Source organism: Tubulanus polymorphus, chromosome 6, assembly GCF_964204645.1.
Source record: "Tubulanus polymorphus chromosome 6, tnTubPoly1.2, whole genome shotgun sequence".
Taxonomy (NCBI): Eukaryota; Metazoa; Nemertea; class Palaeonemertea; order Tubulaniformes; family Tubulanidae; genus Tubulanus; species Tubulanus polymorphus.
In genome coordinates, this window is record NC_134030.1 from 22,816,240 (window position 1) to 22,836,942 (window position 20,703).

The 20,703-nt window shown below is 33.5% G+C and overlaps 1 protein-coding gene across 4 annotated transcripts; it reads left to right on the forward strand.

The window, feature by feature from the left end:
* The first annotated feature begins 589 nt into the window (after positions 1-589).
* On the forward strand, positions 590-20,247 carry LOC141906884 (uncharacterized). Of its 4 annotated transcripts, none has more exons than XR_012619430.1 (44): positions 590-866; positions 1,472-1,606; positions 4,367-4,657; positions 5,155-5,484; positions 5,902-6,237; positions 6,395-6,664; positions 7,177-7,278; positions 7,470-7,514; positions 8,448-8,525; positions 8,605-8,640; positions 8,930-9,004; positions 9,085-9,126; positions 9,435-9,509; positions 9,685-9,732; positions 10,136-10,165; positions 10,244-10,294; positions 10,380-10,442; positions 11,684-11,767; positions 12,128-12,175; positions 12,262-12,300; positions 12,460-12,477; positions 12,562-12,609; positions 12,704-12,757; positions 12,911-12,958; positions 13,215-13,283; positions 13,652-13,681; positions 13,959-13,997; positions 14,149-14,304; positions 14,438-14,473; positions 14,557-14,574; positions 14,709-14,759; positions 14,844-14,921; positions 15,081-15,128; positions 15,521-15,604; positions 16,619-16,663; positions 16,760-16,813; positions 17,038-17,073; positions 17,482-17,499; positions 17,715-17,762; positions 18,031-18,153; positions 18,235-18,312; positions 18,494-18,712; positions 18,836-18,889; positions 19,227-20,247. XR_012619430.1 is itself a non-coding variant. In XM_074796340.1 (44 exons), the coding sequence occupies exons 2-44, from the start codon at positions 1,489-1,491 to the stop codon at positions 19,262-19,264; spliced, it is 3,480 nt and encodes a 1,159-aa protein (XP_074652441.1). In that variant the 5' UTR covers positions 595-866; positions 1,472-1,488; the 3' UTR covers positions 19,265-20,247. The 4 variants fall into 4 exon arrangements, 3 of the variants coding, with proteins under 3 accessions (XP_074652443.1, XP_074652441.1, XP_074652442.1); XM_074796340.1 differs by lacking the exon at positions 18,494-18,712 and adding an exon at positions 18,404-18,451 and having other exon boundaries at positions 595-866; XM_074796341.1 differs by lacking the exons at positions 590-866; positions 18,494-18,712 and adding exons at positions 868-997; positions 18,404-18,451.
* The last annotated feature ends 456 nt before the right edge of the window (positions 20,248-20,703 follow it).

Here is a 20,703-nt window from a genome sequence, read left to right on the forward strand (position 1 = left end):
GAGGTATTATCATTTATATGACTCATATTCTATTATATAAGAGCCATTAGACTTTTATCAATCTGTTAAACTCAGTTAGTTTCACTTTGTCTCATTCAGGTTTGCTGTGACAAATTTTCTATGGTTTTCAGAAGGTTCGCAGATCACTTGTTCCTTTCTAAAGTACATTGTCTTAGTTTTTTTATGAGGTGTTATCATTTATATCGACGTATATTCCATCCACGCAATATTTAGAGCCATTATTCCGGTTGTACATATTCTAGCCCCAATGATCTTAATCAATCCATCAAATCAGTTACTTTCACTTTGTCTCGTATTAAACACAAATAAACTGCTTTAGTCTCAGGTTTCATATGACATATTTTTTTCATTTAATCATAAAGGTTCACTTTGTGCCTAGATATGTACCAACCAATCACCTGTGTGCCTATAGTAGATAAGAACCAACTGATGAGTTTTCCCAGTATTGACCTATATTCTATTCGTCCGTGTCGTTTATCGTCGACTCATTACGTTTGTGTAGTCTCACCCTATAGCATTGTATTTCATAGGATACTTTCATTTTCCCAGATATTTTCTTTAAGCTGATAGAAGATCTTATGTGAAGTTAACAATGTATCATGTAGCTTGTTTGACTTTTTAAATGCGTGTCAGAATGAGGATTGTATTTTGAGATACTTTCATTTTCCCAGATATTTTCTTCAAGCCGAATGAAGATCATACGTGAAGTTAACAATTGATTGTGCAGATTGTTTGACTTTTTAAACTGCATCAGAACGAGGATTATTTGTTTAGCATTAATTGTTATGGATATTTAGAGTAGTTTCACTTTTTCTGATACACAATTTTTGAATTGTTTCATTCAGGTAAAACTTATTTCCTCCTAGATTTCATTTCACATCAGATTTTGCTTTCAGGAAACGGTTTAAGCTTTAGACGGTTAAATTCCGATTGGTTTCCTCGTTACATTTCGTCTTTCCTAGAAAATGCGATGGGGGTGAGTAAACCCGGTCCATCGCTTTTTCCGTCAGTCATCTCCGATCCGAGTTTTTGATCATTCGCCGTCGTATCTCGTTTAGATATCACAAATTCAGTTGTATTTCGTTATTTCTGAAGATTAATCATAGGATATAACCGAAATCTTCCAGATTCTAAATAAACCTCGTCAAACTTGATATACTAACCAATAATAACAGCTGAACCGAAAATTCAAGTTATCTTCAGTACAAAATTCATGTTTTTTATGCAGTGACTGATACAACACTTGGACGTAGACAAACATTTCCTATACTGTGCATACAGATATTTATATGTTTAGTTTACGAGTGAACACCAAATTCTATAGATGAAAATAAGAATATTGATTAAAATAAGAAAATGAGAATATAATTATCAATATAATTGTTACTAGTATTATGTTCAATATTGTTTGTATGTGACGATGATCTGAAGTTTGTGTCTTTATTTCTAGGTAATGAATGAATCAAGATGAGGAATCAATCGAGAAATCTGCAGCAGTTTGAATTGATCTGCGTGATTTTACTGTTGATTCTGATCCCGTACAGCAACAGCCCACAAGCGTTTAGACTCTTTAAGAGAAATACAGGTAAGACAACGTGAAAGAACATATCATAGAGTATATATGGAAAACGTATTACATAAGATAAAACTTATCACCAGACTTGGAAACTTGAAATATCTGGGACAAAATGATAATAGTTCAACTACATTCACCTCGTTACGTACCAATTCAATTCAATTTAATCTTTATTGCACCGGGATATATTAATGACATTATTGACTTTTTACAATAAAAAGGAGAACAAGAATCAAGTGTCAAAATGAAGAGTACGTGTATAGTATATAAACCCGGAGATGAAAGAAACAGATAAAATTCATAGCAGTCTAAATACAAACACGATAAGATAAAGCAGATACACTAGTTTCTCTATACTATGACTAGGATTCAATAGTCCGAGACTGTTCATATTAGTAAGAGGTAAAAAATCTGATTCAATAAACAAGTTCATATCATATCATGTACATACACATAGTTGAATCCAGCAAGAAACATTTATAAAATTCCCAAGGCTTCAAGCCATCTGTACAGTTGACATTACGGTTCTGAATTAACATTCATTTGAGAAACACCAGCATTCCGGAAAATTTCTATATAATTCTTCAAGAAGAGTTTTCCATTGTCAGACCACATTGCATTACAACGTGAAATTCATCCTCAACAATATTACATCTATCACATAACCTACTCTCGTTTTCGCGCGCTAAAAGTGAATATAAGACTATACGATATTCAATCTGATGTTTTGAAAAATGAGCGCTAACTATCGCAAAAATGGGGACTTTTTTATTGCTGAATATTAAGCTTTGTAGCCAACTCGAAATACAGGGGCAGCACGATTCAATGTGAATGTATTACCGGGTACAAGAATATTATGTATATTGTGTATTTGATATTTCAGCACCTGATGGAGTTGTACTGAACAGTGTGAATGTATTACCGGGTACAAGAATATTACGTATATTGTGTATTTGATATTTCAGCACCTGATGGAGTTGTACTGGACAATGTGAATGTATTACCGGGTACAAGAATATTACGTATATTGTGTATTTGATATTTCAGCACCTGATGGAGTTGTACTGGACAGTGTGAATGTATTACCGGGTACAAGAATATTACGTATATTGTGTATTTGATATTTCAGCACCTGATGGAGTTGTACTGAACAGTGTGAATGTATTACCGGGTACAAGAATATTATTTATATTGTGTATTTGATATTTCAGCACCTGATGGAGTTGTACTAGACAGTGTGAATGTATTACCGGGTACAACAATATTACGTATATTGTGTATTTGATATTTCAGCACCTGATGGAGTTGTACTGAACAGTGTGAATGTATTACCGGGTACAAGAATATTACGTATATTGTGTATTTGATATTTCAGCACCTGATGGAGTTGTACTGGACAGTGTGAATGTATTACCGGGTACAAGAATATTACGTATATTGTGTATTTGATATTTCAGCACCTGATGGAGTTGTACTGAACAGTGTGAATGTATTACCGGGTATAAGAATATTACGTATATTGTGTATTTGATATTTCAGCACCTGATGGAGTTGTACTGGACAGTGTGAATGTATTACCGGGTACAAGAATATTACGTATATTGTGTATTTGATATTTCAGCACCTGATGGAGTTGTACTGAACAGTGTGAATGTATTACCGGGTATAAGAATATTACTTATATTGTGTATTTGATATTTCAGCACCTGATGGAGTTGTACTGGACAATGTGAATGTATTACCGGGTACAAGAATATTACGTATATTGGGTATTTGATATTTCAGCACCTGATGGAGTTGTACTGGACAGTGTGAATGTATTACCGGGTACAAGAATATTACGTATATTGTGTATTTGATATTTCAGCACCTGATGGAGTTGTACTGGACAATGTGAATGTATTACCGGGTACAAGAATATTACGTATATTGGGTATTTGATATTTCAGCACCTGATGCAGTTGTACTGGACAGTGTGAATGTATTACCGGGTACAAGAATATTACGTATATTGTGTATTTGATATTTCAGCACCTGATGGAGTTGTACTGGACAGTGTGAATGTATTACCGGGTACAAGAATATTACGTATATTGTGTATTTGATATGTCAGCACCTGATGGAGTTGTACTGGACAGTGTGAATGTATTACCGGGTACAAGAATATTACGTATATTGTGTATTTGATATTTCAGCACCTGATAGAGTTGTACTGGACAGTGTCAATGTATTACCGGGTACAAAAATATTACGTATATTGTGTATTTGATATTTCAGCACCTGATGGAGTTGTACTGGACAGTGTGAATGTATTACCGGGTACAAGAATATTACGTATATTGTGTATTTGATATTTCAGCACCTGATGGAGTTGTACTGGACAGTGTGAATGTATTACCGGGTACAAGAATATTACGTATATTGTGTATTTGATATTTCAGCACCTGATGGAGTTGTACTGAACAGTGTGAATGTATAACCGGGTACAAGAATATTATTTATATTGTGTATTTGATATTTCAGCACCTGATGGAGTTGTACTAGACAGTGTGAATGTATTACCGGGTACAAGAATATTACGTATATTGTGTATTTGATATTTCAGCACCTGATGGAGTTGTACTGAACAGTGTGAATGTATTACCGGGTACAAGAATATTACATATATTGTGTATTTGATATTTCAGCACCTTATGGAGTTGTACTGGACAGTGTGAATGTATTACCGGGTACAAGAATATTACGTATATTGGGTATTTGATATTTCAGCACCTGATGGAGTTGTACTGGACAGTGTGAATGTATTACCGGATATAAATATGTTACTGTCGCAGGAAGGTAAAACTGTTAGTATTACCTGTAAACAGAGCAGCTCTACAGCGACAGGTGTACACTTCCAGCTGCAAGTGAACAGTGGAGCAGGAGGGACCTGGACTCCAATACCACTCGGTATATCGACGGTGTGGAAAATTGTACCCGAGGCTGGTAAACAGTATAAATGTGTAGCCACTAATTCAGCAGGAACAAAAGAAAGTCAAATCTACCAATCAGATGTGATTAGTGAGTATGGCGGGAAACCTGTATGGTTCTCCAAAAATGCAACTGAACCTAATTTCAATATTGTAGAATGCAAATGGGCTAAAAAAAAAACCTTACGACTTCAAAGGGACTCCCACAATCAGTTCAGAAAAAGACGAAAGGATCGTGAAGTAAATGAATTTATGTTAGATCTTCCTTTCAGCGTTAAATTCATTGTCATCATCAGGCAAATTCAAGCGTTGACTCTACAAGAACTTATCGTCTTTTCTGAACTGATTGACAGATCTCTGGTGCTGACTCGGATGACAATTACTAAACCAGTAGCCTTCACACATTTACTGTTCATTGTCGGTTATCTGACAATACATGTATTTTTTGTGTCAAATTTCAACGCTCTTATTCTCTGTGGAAACAAGTCCGCATATCCTTTCATTCAGCACTTATCAAATAATGCTGGGAAAAATAGAAGAAATGTTTCCTGTGCACTTGGTATTTTTTGTATATAATTTGTATTATAGGTATAAAGATAAATGAAAACCCGTGTAAACTGCATGAATTCAAACCATCACTGGCTTGTACTTGTGAAGCCACTAGTAAGATTGGTAATCCAAACATCAAAGTAAAATGGTATGCTGATGGATATAGAGGTTCCAAAAAAATTGAGATTTTCAAAGAGCAAGGGGTAAATACTGCGCTGAAAGATGGATTAATCAACAGAAATCAGATGTATTATCTGTACAAGATTGACACAACATTGACTCAATGTCGTTTATGGAATTATAATGGGATAGAGTTACCGGAACCACTTCAAAAACAAATACTACATCAAACTAAAATGGACGTTACGTGTAAGTTGTAACATATTTTCATGAGAAAATTTCCATACAATATCAAACTGAAGTCTGATAGTTAGAACATTCTGCCGTGGTGTCCACATATGAATGTCCCTGTCTTGTGACGTAAGAATTTAAGCTTTTTCGGTTAGAAGTTATTTATTTAGATGAAAAAATCAAACGTGTCCCTTGAGAGTTGGACTTAAATCAAACATTATCGCCCATTTTCTCCTTTTACCTCATATTTATTATTTAATTATTGTAACAACACAAAAGTTCGCATTGTATTCCCATTAATATGTAATGTAAAAACCATTGCAGTAAAATAGTTGAAAAATTATAATATTAAAAACCAATTCAGTTGAAAAGGATTCAATTCAATTAAAGAATTTAGCAAACATTGAATGATATCCAAAAAGTTCTTCTTTTCAGATTTTCCTGATGAAATTCTGACGAACGATACTTATACGGGACAACCTGACATTAGAACTGAAGGAGAAGTTGTAGAATATATTTGTAGAACAGAAGGTGGAAGGCCCGATCCTACAGTGATATACCAACAGAAGAGAAGAGGTTCTGAACAATGGGAGCCAATTCCTGATCCACAACCTCGTAAAGTACCCCTCAAAGGGACGTTAAAAGGTTTTGACACGACCTACAAGTTCAATGCTGATTTCAAACTGCACAATGGAACGTCATTTCGATGTGCTGTAGAGGAGAACCTTACGTTTCCAGAACCTCAGCAATTTAATCCAATCATCGTTCATCGTAAGTAACAGATTTATTGTTGTATTTCAGAAAAGATCTTCGGCTTTTGGTGTTAAGAGTTCTCTTTGGAATAGTACCAACCCCAGTCCTGTATACCTATCCACCCTCGGCATATGGCAGATATTTGTAACAACTTTGATTTTGTGTTTTCAATCAGATTTTGCTGCACCAGTTTACAAGAAATCCAGTGAAAATAAAACAAATGCAGCGTATATTGTGACAGTTAATAGTTACCCATTGACTCAACAAGTTACATGTGACCCTCCAGCTGTCGTTCAAAAACTATCAACCTATCAGTGGAATATAACGATACCTATCGTAAATAGTACCACAACTGACTATAGAGGGCGGTGTTTGGCTGACGGTATTAATGAAAGGGTTATTGATGTCGCTGGTTATCATAACGCCGGTCCAACTGATGATCTAGGTAAGATTCCGGGTCACAAACGGATGATTTTTATCTGAATCTGAACAAATGTTTTAGGTCCTCGGCGTCATCATCTCTTAACTGGATGAATTTTATGCAGTCTTACGTCGCCGTAGGAAAAGTCGCAACAAATTCGTCTTTAAGATCCGCCATTTTATATTTTCATTTCTATTTACTAAGTTTAAGTCATCATTTGGATAAGCCATTTACATATTGATCTGAAGACATTACTCAAAGTTATCATCGTGGAAAGTCCAAAATATTCAGCTTTCTAACTTTTTATTTAGAAGTCGTTTAACCCGATCAAGGAACAATTAGTTTCAGTTAGTTATCGGAAATTGCTGAACTTAAAGTAAATTCAAATATTAATCACTTGTGGATATTTTACATTCAAATTTCCAATTCTATTTGAAAGTTTTTGCTTCAATTCAATTGCTGATACTTTTATCACTAGTTACAATAGAAATATTTACAGCTTTATATAATCTGATTTAATTGCTGCTCAATTTCAGTTTCTGATGGAGGGTATGGAGGCAGAGTGTTCGGTGCTGTAATCGGTGTACTGATATTAGTGATTCTGATAATACTGTTTATACTGTGGCGTCGTGGCTGCTGTAAGTTTTACCTAAAACCATCATTAAACAGTGATGAAAAAACTGTTGAAATAAAATACTAGGTCCAGTTCCACAGTTCTGAGTTAAGATTTAACTCAGAGTTAACTCATTCAAAATGAACTGATTTTAACTCAGAGTTAACTCTAACTCACAACTGTGGAACTGGGTCCTGTATTATTTCTAATTGACAGTGCGGTGCAGAAAACCTAATGATGAACTGTGTAGATGTGGAAATTGTAAGTTCTGTTATAATTCATTAACACAATGCTTAAAATTTAAAAATAGTTTACAAGCCTTGAGGGATTCGGGGTCTTTTAGGTTGCCAGATACATTTCATTCTCAATTATCTGTGAAAATCTTTAATCTCGGGACCCTAATTGCACAGTCTTCTTCCGAATATGTGGTCGTCAACTATTAGACTGGTCTTAAGTCGTGAGATTGGTTATAGAACTAAAATATGTACAGACTGGTCTTAAGTTGTTAGATTGGTTATAGAACCAAGATGAGCTTAGACTGGTCTTAAGTCGATAGATTGGTTATAGAACTAAAATATGTACAGACTGGTCTTAAATTGTTAGATTGGTTATAGAACCAAAATGAGCTTAGACTGGTCTTAAGTTGTTAGATTGGTTATAGAACTAAAATGAGCTTAGACTAGTCTTAAGTTGTTAGATTGGCTATAGAACTAAAATGAGCTTAGACTGGTCTTAAGTTGTTAGATTGGTTATAGAACCAAAATGAGTTTAGACTGGTATCAATTTGTTAGATTGGCTACAGAACTAAAATGAGCTTAGACTGGTCTTAAGTTGTTAGATTGGTTATAGAACTAAAATGAGTTTAGACTGGTATCAATTTGTTAGATTGGCTACAGAACTAAAATGAGCTTAGACTGGTCTTAAGTTGTTATTGGTTACATAACCAAAAATGAGTTAAGACTAGTCTTGAATATAAGCCGTAACTGTAAAACTAGCTCCTACAAAACATTTAGTTCATTGTCAATTAAGATGATGTAATCTGCAATCTATAAGATTATCCGCTGACAAGACCGGTCTCGACAGTGGCAGATAATTGAGAGTTCATGAGGTCTGAAATTGGCCTCACCTCTAGATACGCTCAATATCGCATACATGATTATTGCAAGTTAACATAATTTGTTTGTTTGTTTTCAGTGACTTGCAAATTACCTACTGCCGATGAACCTGATAATAAGGATGACTCCTCAGATGAACTGTGTCATTGTTGCTGCTGTGAGTTCTATATATAAACTGATAATGATTAAGAGTCAGTAACTGTAGAATAAACTGTTGTATTATTTTCTATTTGCAGTGCTGTTGAGAAGGGAGCCATGTACATGTGATTACTGTAAGTTGTATTAACATTGAAAACATTGATCACAAAATAAATTCCCAAACTCTCGAGAAATTAATTTTCTAATTCGCAAACTGGACGGTTGATGAAGGTTACGCAGTATCATCGGTTCAATTGTCTCAAAATCTATCATACCATTAGCTACCATTGTGTGTGGCATTTACGATATCCAAATCACAGCATCATCCATTTTCTTGGTTGGATCAATGTGTCAGGTTTTGTTGTGTGTCAGGTGAACGTGCATCATGTAGGACAAACAGTATTTCTGTTTTCTAATTTACAGTCACGCGTTTGGGTCCGGAATCTAAAGATGTGATTGAATTGTTGCGTTGGACAAGTGAAACCTGGTATCGAAGAGGTAAGATTCTCTCACATGATTTAATGCACATATTCTCAGATATCGGTTTGATGATTTTAGGTGTTGTTTTCTCTTTGTAGATCATGAGAATTGGGTGAAAACACGTGACCAACTGCAGCCGGGTATTTATTAACCCTTTATTTCCATAACATGTATAATATCTTGCATGAACACAGTACCTGATGCCCTAATGTAATGAAGCAGTACATGTTGTTTATAATAATCGCTGTGAATCATGTACAGGATGATGGTTTTTAATTTATATATTTGTAGCTGGAGACTTTGAGGTCATTGACACATTCAGTCCATGTATAATCATCATATGAATTGAATCAAAATTGTTTATTTATCAATCAACTATTTGCTTGTGACGTGAGTGAATTCATTTGGAACTTGATTTACTATGAATTATCTTTCATTTCGTTTATAGAAACTGTTAGAATAATTGTCGATGTTTACGGAACTGAGAATAATTGGGAGATAACGAGAGATAAGGATAAACAAGGTAAGAGGAGTGATGACTCAGTTGCCAGAGGAAGTGCAGAACCGACTGATTGGTCCCCTGCAAGTCTCTCTAAACACGACACTTCTGCCTCCTATCTTCATCCAGCAGTAATTCAAACTGTTTGATGCACAGTTTATTTGACTATTGAACAAATAATTTCTATATTTCATTTCAGCAAAAGCTATCAAAGAATTCCTGTTTGGACAGTTATCAAGTGATCAAAGTAAGTAATGGTTTACACATAGTTTGTGTTAAGTTCATGTACACATGCACATTAATGTGAACATGCACATGTGAGTTGTGTGAACATGTACATGTGAGTTATTGTTACATGTACATGTGAGTTATGTATTCATGTTATGATAACGTGTACATGTGCATGTGAGTAATACATGCATGTACACGTGAATGATACATACATGTGAGGCATGCGAACATGTGCATGTGAATTAAGTATACATGTTCATGTAAGTTTACATGCACATGTGAGTAATGTGTGCATGTACATTTGATTGATACATAGTAAGTTGTGAGTTGCGGAAACATGTTCATGTAAGTTAACATGCACATGTGATTTGTTACATGCGCATGTGTATTAAGTTCGATCAGTGTTTATATATTTCTAGGTATGTTGAATTTGGTGAAAAAAATTCTAAGTAAGTTTATAAAATCTCATATGAATTTTCTCTTCAACTCAAACCATGTCTCTAAATGTGTTAATTATCTATTGACAGGAAAATACGCGACAATAAACAATTTGAAAATGAAACTATCAAATGAGATCGGTAAGAGTTGATTAAATACAGTTATTGATGTATGAGTTTATTGATTATTATTCTACCGTCAACTCATTTTGTAAATGTATTACAGATATATTACTGAACAAGAAGAGGTCAATAGATGGCGCTGATGCAGTTTACAATAGAGATGAAGGTACATGATTATCTACTGTTCAAATGAAATATTCAGCTTTGCAGATAGAAATATAGCTAATTCCATTCAAGATGGCCGCTTGGCAGCCTTTTGGCAATAAGTCTATAAACCTTATAGAAGCGACCAGTTGAGAATTTGTAATAATTCACTGTGTTATTTCGTAAAATGGAATGTTACTGTAATCATATTTTTTTCCTAAACTCCTACCATTTTTGCTAAATCAAAATTTGAGATAAAAATTTCATCTTAAACATATCAGGCTAGAGATCAGAATATCAGACTTCTGCGATTGGACAACATCTCGCAATGTGTTTTGGGTGTAATTTGTTTTTTTATTTATTTTTTAAACAGTACCCAATAATCCGAATAACCATCAGTGCTAAATTCTAAGCTAATTACAAACCAAGTATTCAATTACAAGCTAATTATTTGAATACATTTAAGATAAAGGATGAGCTGTTTTGGAATAATTGTTGATTGAGAGAGGGTCGTTTGAAATGTGCTACCCCTAAATCGCTGAAGGCTAAAGTCATATATAAATTTAATTGTTTATGGGATATAAACACTTCCTATATTGGGAAAACTAAACGACATTTGGCCATCAGGATTAAAGAACACAGATCAAAGACTTCTGCGATTGGACAACATCTCGCAATTTGTCACACTTGTGAGCAGGAATTCAGTGACAACAAATTCAAAATTCTAGACAAAGGTTTATCTGATCTCGACTGTAAAATTAGGGAGGCCCTGTTTATTAAAGCGCAACGACCCTCTCTCAATCAACAATTATTCCAAAACGGCTCATCCTTTATCTTAAATGTATTCAAATAATTAGCTCGTAATAAAATACTTGGTTTGTAATTAGCTTAGAATTTAGCACTTGTAATTGTGTAACTTATGTTGTATATAAACCTGTAGTTTAATCATTTGATTCACTTGTATTTCACCCGATCAGGGGATATGATCCCGAAAATGTTCGTGTTAATAAACTGTATTTACTCATTAGAAAATGAGGTTTTTAGTGTTATCGCTTCTATGGCTATTCGGATATTTGATCTCTCTTCCTAACATATCAGACTACAGCTTCAGAAATACTCAAGTTACAACAAAATAATCAGATATACACAATCCAGAACAAAGAAACTAATTGAGAAATAAGATGTGATATAAATCAGGGGTAATGATACAGCATGAAACAGAATTGCAATTAAACTAATTTCAAATCTATTTCCGTGTTTCAGATGAAGTTCATGTTAGTTTTATGACGCAATTGGATGAAGAGAAAAGACCCCTGACAGACAAAGAGAAAGAGTTCATCAGAGATGGTCAGTAAAACTATGATTTCTATCTGAGTTCAATTTTCACATGTAGTTGACGACCCAGATTTACCACAGAGTCTTAAAAGGTGTTGAAAGAACCTACTGGCGAAAATTGCTTTTTGAAAAAAAGTATTTTGGCATTTTTCAAGTTTTATTCAGATGTCTGTTAGTAATGATGAGTCATGTAGTTAACAGGGTTCAGTGATTCATTGTGTTACCAATATTTAGGATTTATCTGTATTTATCGATTTGCAAAATAAATCGAGCGCCAAAAGAGCAACTGACTGCTCTCTGTGTGAATCTATTGAACTTTTTTTGTAAGTTTCAAATCCCCAGTAAACGGTTATTGAATGTCTATATTTTCAGTCGCTTCAGCAGTTGAATCTATTGTTGATTTTTTTGCTAAAATGTCCGGTGGGTTCCATAAATCATTTCAGTGAAATACTGTGGAGTTTGTTGTGGAATCATTGAATAATTGATTGTGTTTATTTTTACTGTAGATGCTGAATTATGTGAACGAGGAATATTCAACATAAAACGTAGGTTTTAATTCTCATTTATCCTCGAATGAGTTTATGAAATACATGTGCTCTATAATCTACTTTACATGTACATGTAGATTTTATCTGTACATGTACATGTTAGTTTTCTGAAGTATTTGTAAGTTCTGTGGTAAATACTTTTTCTCTATATTTCAGCTACTGCTGAAATTGCTGGTAAGTTATAATATTCACTATGATGTTTAAACTGGTGCTGAGTCTGTTCAATTATAACTGAAATATCGCTGTATCTTTTTATAGAAAAGTTTGTTAAGGAAACTCTTCAAACAGAAGTTAAACAACAGAATGGTGAGTGTTCAGTTAAACTAGGAATCTATCGGGGGGGGGGGGGGGCATCAACTATGAACTGATTACAAATTATACCTATTTTGTCTAATTACAGGAAAACTCGTCACACAAATAGAAAACCAGAAAGTAACTGATGAAACAAAGACTGGTTTGTTATACGATAAACTGATTATCATAATTTATCCATAATCCATTCAGATGTTGTCAATATTAAACTATTTACCGGTACTAAAATCATGTAGATAGAAATTAACCCCGCAATAGTGAATAATAGAAACTATCTTTATGGTTGGTATTACAGAAATGGGAGTGGCCGATCGGAACCGTTTTGTGAACAAAGATATTTGTGGTAAGACTGAAAATGTTATTCTTTGATAATTTGTCACGCTTTGTAATTAATCGTTTCGTGAATGAGAAATCCGAGGTACATTAAAACCAGCTACCCGGTAATGTGCAACAATTGGCAACGTTGTCAAAATTCATCCGCTTTGTGGGAAATTTAAGGTTTTATAAAACCCGGTTAATCCAGATGTATTTTGGTGAAATTCTAGTTTGAACTGATCTAATCAATATTTATGTTATTCTATCCATGTATTCATTTGTAGAATCAGTTTTATTGGCGTCAAGTTTGCAGAAATTAGAAGAGAACAAACATTCTACAGAACTAGATAAAAGTGAGTGTAAATTTTCTTTGTTCTTAGAACTAAATTTACCGAGTATTTGATGACTATGAATTGAAGATGAAATTTGTTGATTATCAGAGGCATCTGTTTTGATTCAGAGCCACGTTAGTGGTGTTAAACTAGAATGTAGCTAGGTGACATTTTTTGTCGATGTGAATATTCTTCAGACCGAGTTCGAATCATAGCTTGAAGAAACCATATTTTGATTGTCATGCATACATCACATGGGGTAGCTCTGAGAATATCCAAATCATATCATCATTAGAGGCTAGCTGAGGGTGATTTCTGTCCAAATGTTCCATTTTGGAAAATTATTTTTTCATTAATTTATTTCATTGTTCAACTAACTATATTTGCAGGTATTTATGAAATAGGCCGAGATGTTTTAGGTAAGAACTAAATAATGGTAACAAACTATGACTATTGAGGTCTAGGGTCGAAAGCAGACGCTTTAAACAAAAATTCTTGCAGAGAAACTTTGAATAAAGATTTTAGTCCTTTTCAATTATATTTTATATTTCTTGAGATTTTCTGTAAAGCTAGAAACTTGAAGGATTGAATATCTGATGAAAATATTTGATATTTGAAAAGAGGTTTAAAATAGCAGTGTTGATATTAGCAGTAGTTGATGCTGTGTTGGAATCATGAATTATATTCTTTTTTCAGAAATTAAATTGAAAATCGTAGTTTTCGAATCTATCAAAGGTAAGAGATCTATGTATGGATTACATCACAATCAGCAGGGTTTATTCCATCATTTTCCAAGATTCAACCTGAGCTCAATTTGTTTCCTGAGAACTCAATTTCAGTTCTGATGAAATTTTCCTGGTAATTTAGCTTTACGAATCACTTTTAGAATTGTTCGCTGGACGAGCTGAAAGATTTCAGAAAGAACTCAAAGAGAAACTGAAACAAGAGGAAAATGAAGAGAGAAAAAATGAGGAGGAATTGAACAGAATAATTCACAGTTCAGTTTGTCAGGCGTTTAAATGTATCACTGATATGAATGAAAGTAAATATCGATTTCATATATCAGATTATACATGCTCTTAACATGTAACATGCTACATGTAAATGAATGCACATGTTACATGTTCATGTAAATGAATTCACATGTAACATGTTGGTTCTCTGATACATTTCAGAAACTCTGATGGATAATAAAGTTGTACGATATGGAGGTTTGTATATAATTCACATGTTTCAATCACAAACCAGTTTTTATCATAAATAATCTGTTTAATTTTCTCTATTTATATTTCAGTGAGTCCAGAAGAGATAAGTGAGTTCTGATTGATATTTATAAATATTCTCAGTACACTAGACTGCGCGCTTGCCTCTGATTTCATGTTGTAATTTGTCATATTTACCTGTTTATAAGTTGTTTGTGATGTCAGTGATTTTCTATATTGATAGATTCTAAACTACATGAATTAGCCGATAAAGAGTTTGAAAGTAGGAAATTAGGTACTGTACACATTACAAAGTGTAAAATTCAACATGTTTTATGTTTTAAATCTTATTGATGTTTATTATCAATGTTTATTACAGTCGGTTACTTTAATAGAATAAAGACACCTGAAGAAATATTGCCTCTAAAACTGAATATACCGGCACAACTCCGCACTGGTAAGTGACTACACTGAAGTGGTACTGAGTGCTTGAACTTGAATTCAATACAGTAAAAATGTATTGCGAGTAATTTTGACAAGTTTAGAACGAGGCAAATCGGTTCATTACAAATTTTCTGTGTTTTTAAATCGTTGAAATTTCATTTAATGTTTGTAGAGTTGGATTCAGCTGATCGACATCCAGTTATTTTATGGGATCGAGCAGGTATTGTATAAGTCTGTTATAAATCTAACCTGTTTAATGCCACTGATCTCACCATGTATTTCATCGGTCCCAACAGTGGCTGGCATGATATACTATTTCTGTGATAATGGAATTATCAGCATCTTAGGAGCACTAGCCTGGAATATTCTGCAACTGATCTTTGTCCCTCAAAAGACGGTTAACTCTTCTAAGTTCTTCTTGCAAAAAAATCCTTAATCTGATCGTTTAGGAATTACCAGAAAATGTTCTTCTATTTTAAACTCGATTATGAGGAGCAGACCCTGAAAATAGTTTTCAAACCCTGATTTACTGGTCTTATAAATGAAGTTTTAAATTGAAACCAAGCTCAATGAATGTTGTGTCTATGTTTGTTGTTTTTAAATGAATTTCAGTGGAATATTTCAAGGATGAATTCATTATTGCAATACAATCTGATGAATCATTGAAAACTGCTACTCAAACTGCTTTAGATAACAGTAAGTTACATCTACAATAAACTACATTTACATGACAGTAAACTACATTTACATCTACAGTAAACTACGTTTACATCTACAGTAAACTACGTTTACATCTACAGTAAACTACATTTACATCTACAGTAAACTACATTTACATCTACAGTAAACTACATTTACATCTACAGCAAACTACATTTACATCTACAGTAAACTACGTTTACATCTACAGTAAGTTACATCTACAATAAACCTACATCTACAGTAAATTACATTTACATCTACAGTAAACTACATTTACATCTACAGTAAACTACATTTACATCCGCAGTAAACTACATTTACATCCGCAGTAAACTACATTTACATCTACAGTAAACTACATTTACAGTAAACTACGTTTACATCTACAGTAAGTTACATCTACAATAAACCTACATCTACAGTAAATTACATTTACATCTACAGTAAACTACATTTACATCTACAGTAAACTACATTTACATCCGCAGTAAACTACATTTACATATACAGTAAACTACATTTACATCTACAGTAAACTACATTTACATCTACAGTAAACTACATTTACATCTACAGTAAACTACATTTACATCTACGGTAAACGAAATTTACATCTGCGGTAAACTACATTTACATCTACAGTAAACTACATTTACATCTACAGTAAACTACATTTACATCTACAGTAAACTACATTTACATCTACAACAAACTACATTTACATCTACGGTAAACGAAATTTACATCTACAGTAAACGAAATTTACATCTACAGTAAACTACATTTACATCTACGGTAAACTACATTTACATCTACAACAAACTACATTTACATCTACGGTAAACGAAATTTACATCTACAGTAAACTACATTTACATCTACAACAAACTACATTTACATCTACAGTAAACTACATTTACATCTACAACAAACTACATTTACATCTACAATTAGATACAGTTACTCACTAAGATTGTAAATCATTGAAATTTGTTTGTTTTTTTTTAGAATCAAGCGAAATCAACGATTTGTTGAGGAAAGAAAACTTGGAAGGTAAAATTGTCTTCTGAAACGTGGATAAGATGTTTGTTTTTACGAACCGAACAATTACACCGTTTAAAATGATTCAATGATTTCTTCTATTTTCAGTTGTTGATAGAATTTATGTTGATGTGAAAAACAGAATGAAATCAATTCCTACAGGTTTGTATTTAAATAATTTACTATCAATTCTTGAATTTAAATGTAAGATATATTTCCTCTTGTTGAGGTTTTTGTATATATATATATATATAATAATAATATAATATACGATAAGTGATATGACGTGATATGACGTGATGAGATATGTGATATGTGATATATCATATTCCGTCATATCGCGTATTTATTTATGTCTGAATTTACGTTCCTATTTGTGATTTCAGAGGAATTAAAGCAACGAGGAATCGTAGTTTATAGAAGTGAGTAGAATTCCACAGTTTCAAGTTCCCCGTAAGCTCCTAACCCAAAAGCTCCTAACCCGTAAACTCATAACCCGTAAACTCCTAACCCAAAAGCTCATAACCCGTAAACTCCTAACCCGTAAACTTCTAACCCAAAAGCTCATAACCCGTAAACTCATAACCCGTAAACTCCTAACCCAAAAGCTCATAACCCGTAAACTCCTAACCCGTAAACTCCTAACTCGTAAGCTCCTAACCCGTAAACTCCTATAAAACTATAGACTCCTAACCTGTATATTCCTAACACTAAACTCCAAACACTGAGACTGAACTAAATTCAACCATAGTAAAAGTGAACCGTATGAATTGACCTGTTTAGATATACTCAATGTTTATACATGAATTATTATGTTTTCTGTTTTTCAGTAAAAGATGTAACAGCGAGTAAGTACTCATAACAACTTACACATTAAAGTCTAAATAGATAGATTTATAAAATGATAAGTTGTGTTTTGATAGCTCTTAAATCCAAAGAAACTGCTCAGAGTGATTTACAGATGATGAAAATGCTTCCTTCAACAGGAAGGATTGGTAAAGAATAATAATAATAATAATAATAATAATCCCTGCAGTAATCTATTGTGTTTATTCTGTTTCAGGGATTCCCATTAAACGAATTATTAAAAACAGAATCCCACAGTTTAAAGGTGAATACATTATGTTGACTGTTAGGTGTTTAGTATACTAGCAAAGAACCAGCCGTCCTGAACGGGTTTTATCGTGATTGAGTTCGAGTTGATTATTTTGCTTCTCGTGTGGAATCCACCGATATTTCGCGTAAGGTCGACTGTATTTTGTTGGAGGATATTGTGATGTAATAGCAGCATAAATAGTTTTACATCAGTTGACATCGTGATATTTTCTAAATTAATCTTAGCTCCTCATTACGTACATTGTAACATTGTATAATTACAGATTCACTAGAGCCTGTTTTAAAAGAGAAATGTAAAGAAGCTTCTGGTTTGTCAGCAAACAGCAGCATGAACCCTATCACGTGGATAGTATCAAAACAATGGGAATATGATATATCTACTGCGAGTAAGTTCACAGTGAAATCAGTTTGTGATTTATAATAGAATTCTATTGTATAAAAACTTGTCTATTGTTTATTACATATAGTGTCTGAACTCAGTGAATTTACCAGTACAACTTTAAAGACAAACACGGGTTATTGGAAACTGGTCAGAGAATGTTTCGGTAAATAGTGAATTCTTGTTTGACTGAACGTTTTATTAAATGATTCGATTTTCAGGTTTTGAATAATAATTGTTGTGTTCTGTTTTAATAGGAGATGAAATTGACAGTGAAACAAATACAACTGAACTGACAAAAATAGGTGAATATCAATACAATAACAACTTATCATTTAATTTAACAGAAATATGGTGATGTGGTGAATTTTGCGTTGAATACTTTGAAGAGGAAATCTATTGATGTCATCAGATTATCAGAGGCATCTGCTTAGATCCAGAGCCATGTTTTAAGTGGTGTTATTGAACTAAGAATGTTGCTAGGTGACAGTTTGTATGGATCTGACCGAGTTTACAGTAGATTATTATAATCAGTCACGTTGAGAAGAAACGTTTAAGCATTACCGGTACCAAATCAAATATTATCAGTTACAAAATCAATCAAACCGTGTTTTAAGTGTGAAACTAAAAGTGTTTGAAAGTCATTGTTTGTTTCGATGCTAATGTTCATTTGTTTCATTTGTTTTCAGTTCATGAATGTTTAGGTAAATGCGCTAAAACAATGTGTGATAAATGGAGTTTTGGTGAGTACCTCTCATGAGTACCCCATTTGAGTACCTCTCATGAGTACCTTATTCAAATAACTACCAGGCATCTCTTGAGTACTGTTGAGGACTTGAATTCAAATCGGAATTTGAGTAGAAAAGTTGAGTGAGTACCATTTATTAACTGTCAGGATATGTGATCAGTGTAGTGGTGAGTACATGAGTACCAAATACAGACACTCAACTGAGTACCCGGCCCCGGTACCTGAATTATGTAAAGGCATTTAAAAGATATAATACATTGATCAAGTTGAAACAAACTGCAAACTGAACCAGTTTTTCTGTGAACTTATATTTCATGTTTTATCATTTCTAGACGATTTTAAGAACCACAAGATGATTAAAGAACCCTAACCGTCGATCTAGTGGTGGCAGTGACTGGAGGAGTGGTTATGGTAGATCGAACTACCGTTGATATTCTGTTGTCAGTGTTTAACCTCATCCGCAGTTTGACCTGTTCTCTTATTGCGTATTGTGTAAGAATCGATTGCTTTGTGTCACCCGGTAGAAAATACACTTCATTCTGAAAATAATTCGATATTGATAAACCAGAAATTCCTAACTCACGACCGGGTTTTGTATCACTGATTGATGCTGTTTATAAATCGTTTTATCCTAGAATCGAGTGCGATTTTATACGAAAAAGAAATAATAATGAAAGGAAAAAATACGATTCAAATAAAATTTGTGTAATTTGTTTAAATTGAATAGCTGTATTATTGGTCTTTTTAATAAATTGATAAATTAATTTCATCAGCTCAATTGTGATAACATTAATCAATTGTAACTGAATTGTAAATGAAATACTGAGTAACTGAATTATAGTCTAGATGAAATACATTGTAACTGAATTATTGAACCGTAGTTGAAATATAGTTTGTAATTATATATCGAGCAGAAATACATTGTAATTAAAATTACTTTTTACAAAATTATCAGCGGTCTTGGGGAGATTTACATAAACTTCTCTTGAAGCTGAATCTTACAATGTATAATTGTATTTTGATACAATGTAACTGGTTTAACGATATTACAATAATGTAAGTTAAAAACTGTACAAATTTATTAATGATTGACTTGATCAGTATTATTATTGAAAACAGTGATAAAATTCATTTCTTTAAATAGTTTTGTAATTATGCTTTTTCTATGAAACCGATGATGTTAGATGCGGTTTATACAACGAGAGAGGTCACGGGCTCCTGGTAAATGCAGGTCGCGGGCCCCCGGTAAAATTATGAAAATACTGATTCAATGTGTTCCATGGAGGTCGTGGGCTCCCTGGTTAAAATGTGCAGCTAGAAATTGCTAATAATGCAACGTGCTTATTTCATTAATGAAAATTTATATATAGAATTTTTAATTCAAGCAGTGAATAATTATTCAGTTTTACAGAAAACCTGAATCTGCGGATCAGAGCAGGAATAGAGGATATACGGGGTGTGTCCCTGGTTCGAACCCAGTAATTACTGACACTGATTCAGAGTGGTCCTGATGCTGAATAGAGGATGTACAGGGGTGTCCCGGGTTCGAACCCAGTAGTGGTCCCAGTTGTCCTGATGCTGAATAGAGGATGAACAGAGATGTTTCGGGTTCGAACCCAGTAATTACTGATGCTGTTTCACAATAGCCATGATGGTGAATAGACAACTGGACGTCAGTTGTTTTACTAATTCTGAAGCCTAAACCAGAAATGTTATTGCAATAACAACATTAGTTTCGTCCCTCACAATCTGCCTGAGCTTTCAAGTCCAGATTGAAAACTTTGATTGTCTACGGACACCTAAATGATG

Bases quoted from the DNA above. Each gene is read 5' to 3' on its own strand.
- LOC141906884 (XM_074796340.1), top strand. From the start codon at position 1,489: ATGAGGAATCAATCGAGAAATCTGCAGCAGTTTGAATTGATCTGCGTG. The intron at 16,664-16,759 runs GTAAAATTGTCT...TTCTATTTTCAG, and splicing joins GAGGAAAGAAAACTTGGAAG to TTGTTGATAGAATTTATGTT. The intron at 17,763-18,030 runs GTGAATACATTA...GTATAATTACAG, and splicing joins CAGAATCCCACAGTTTAAAG to ATTCACTAGAGCCTGTTTTA.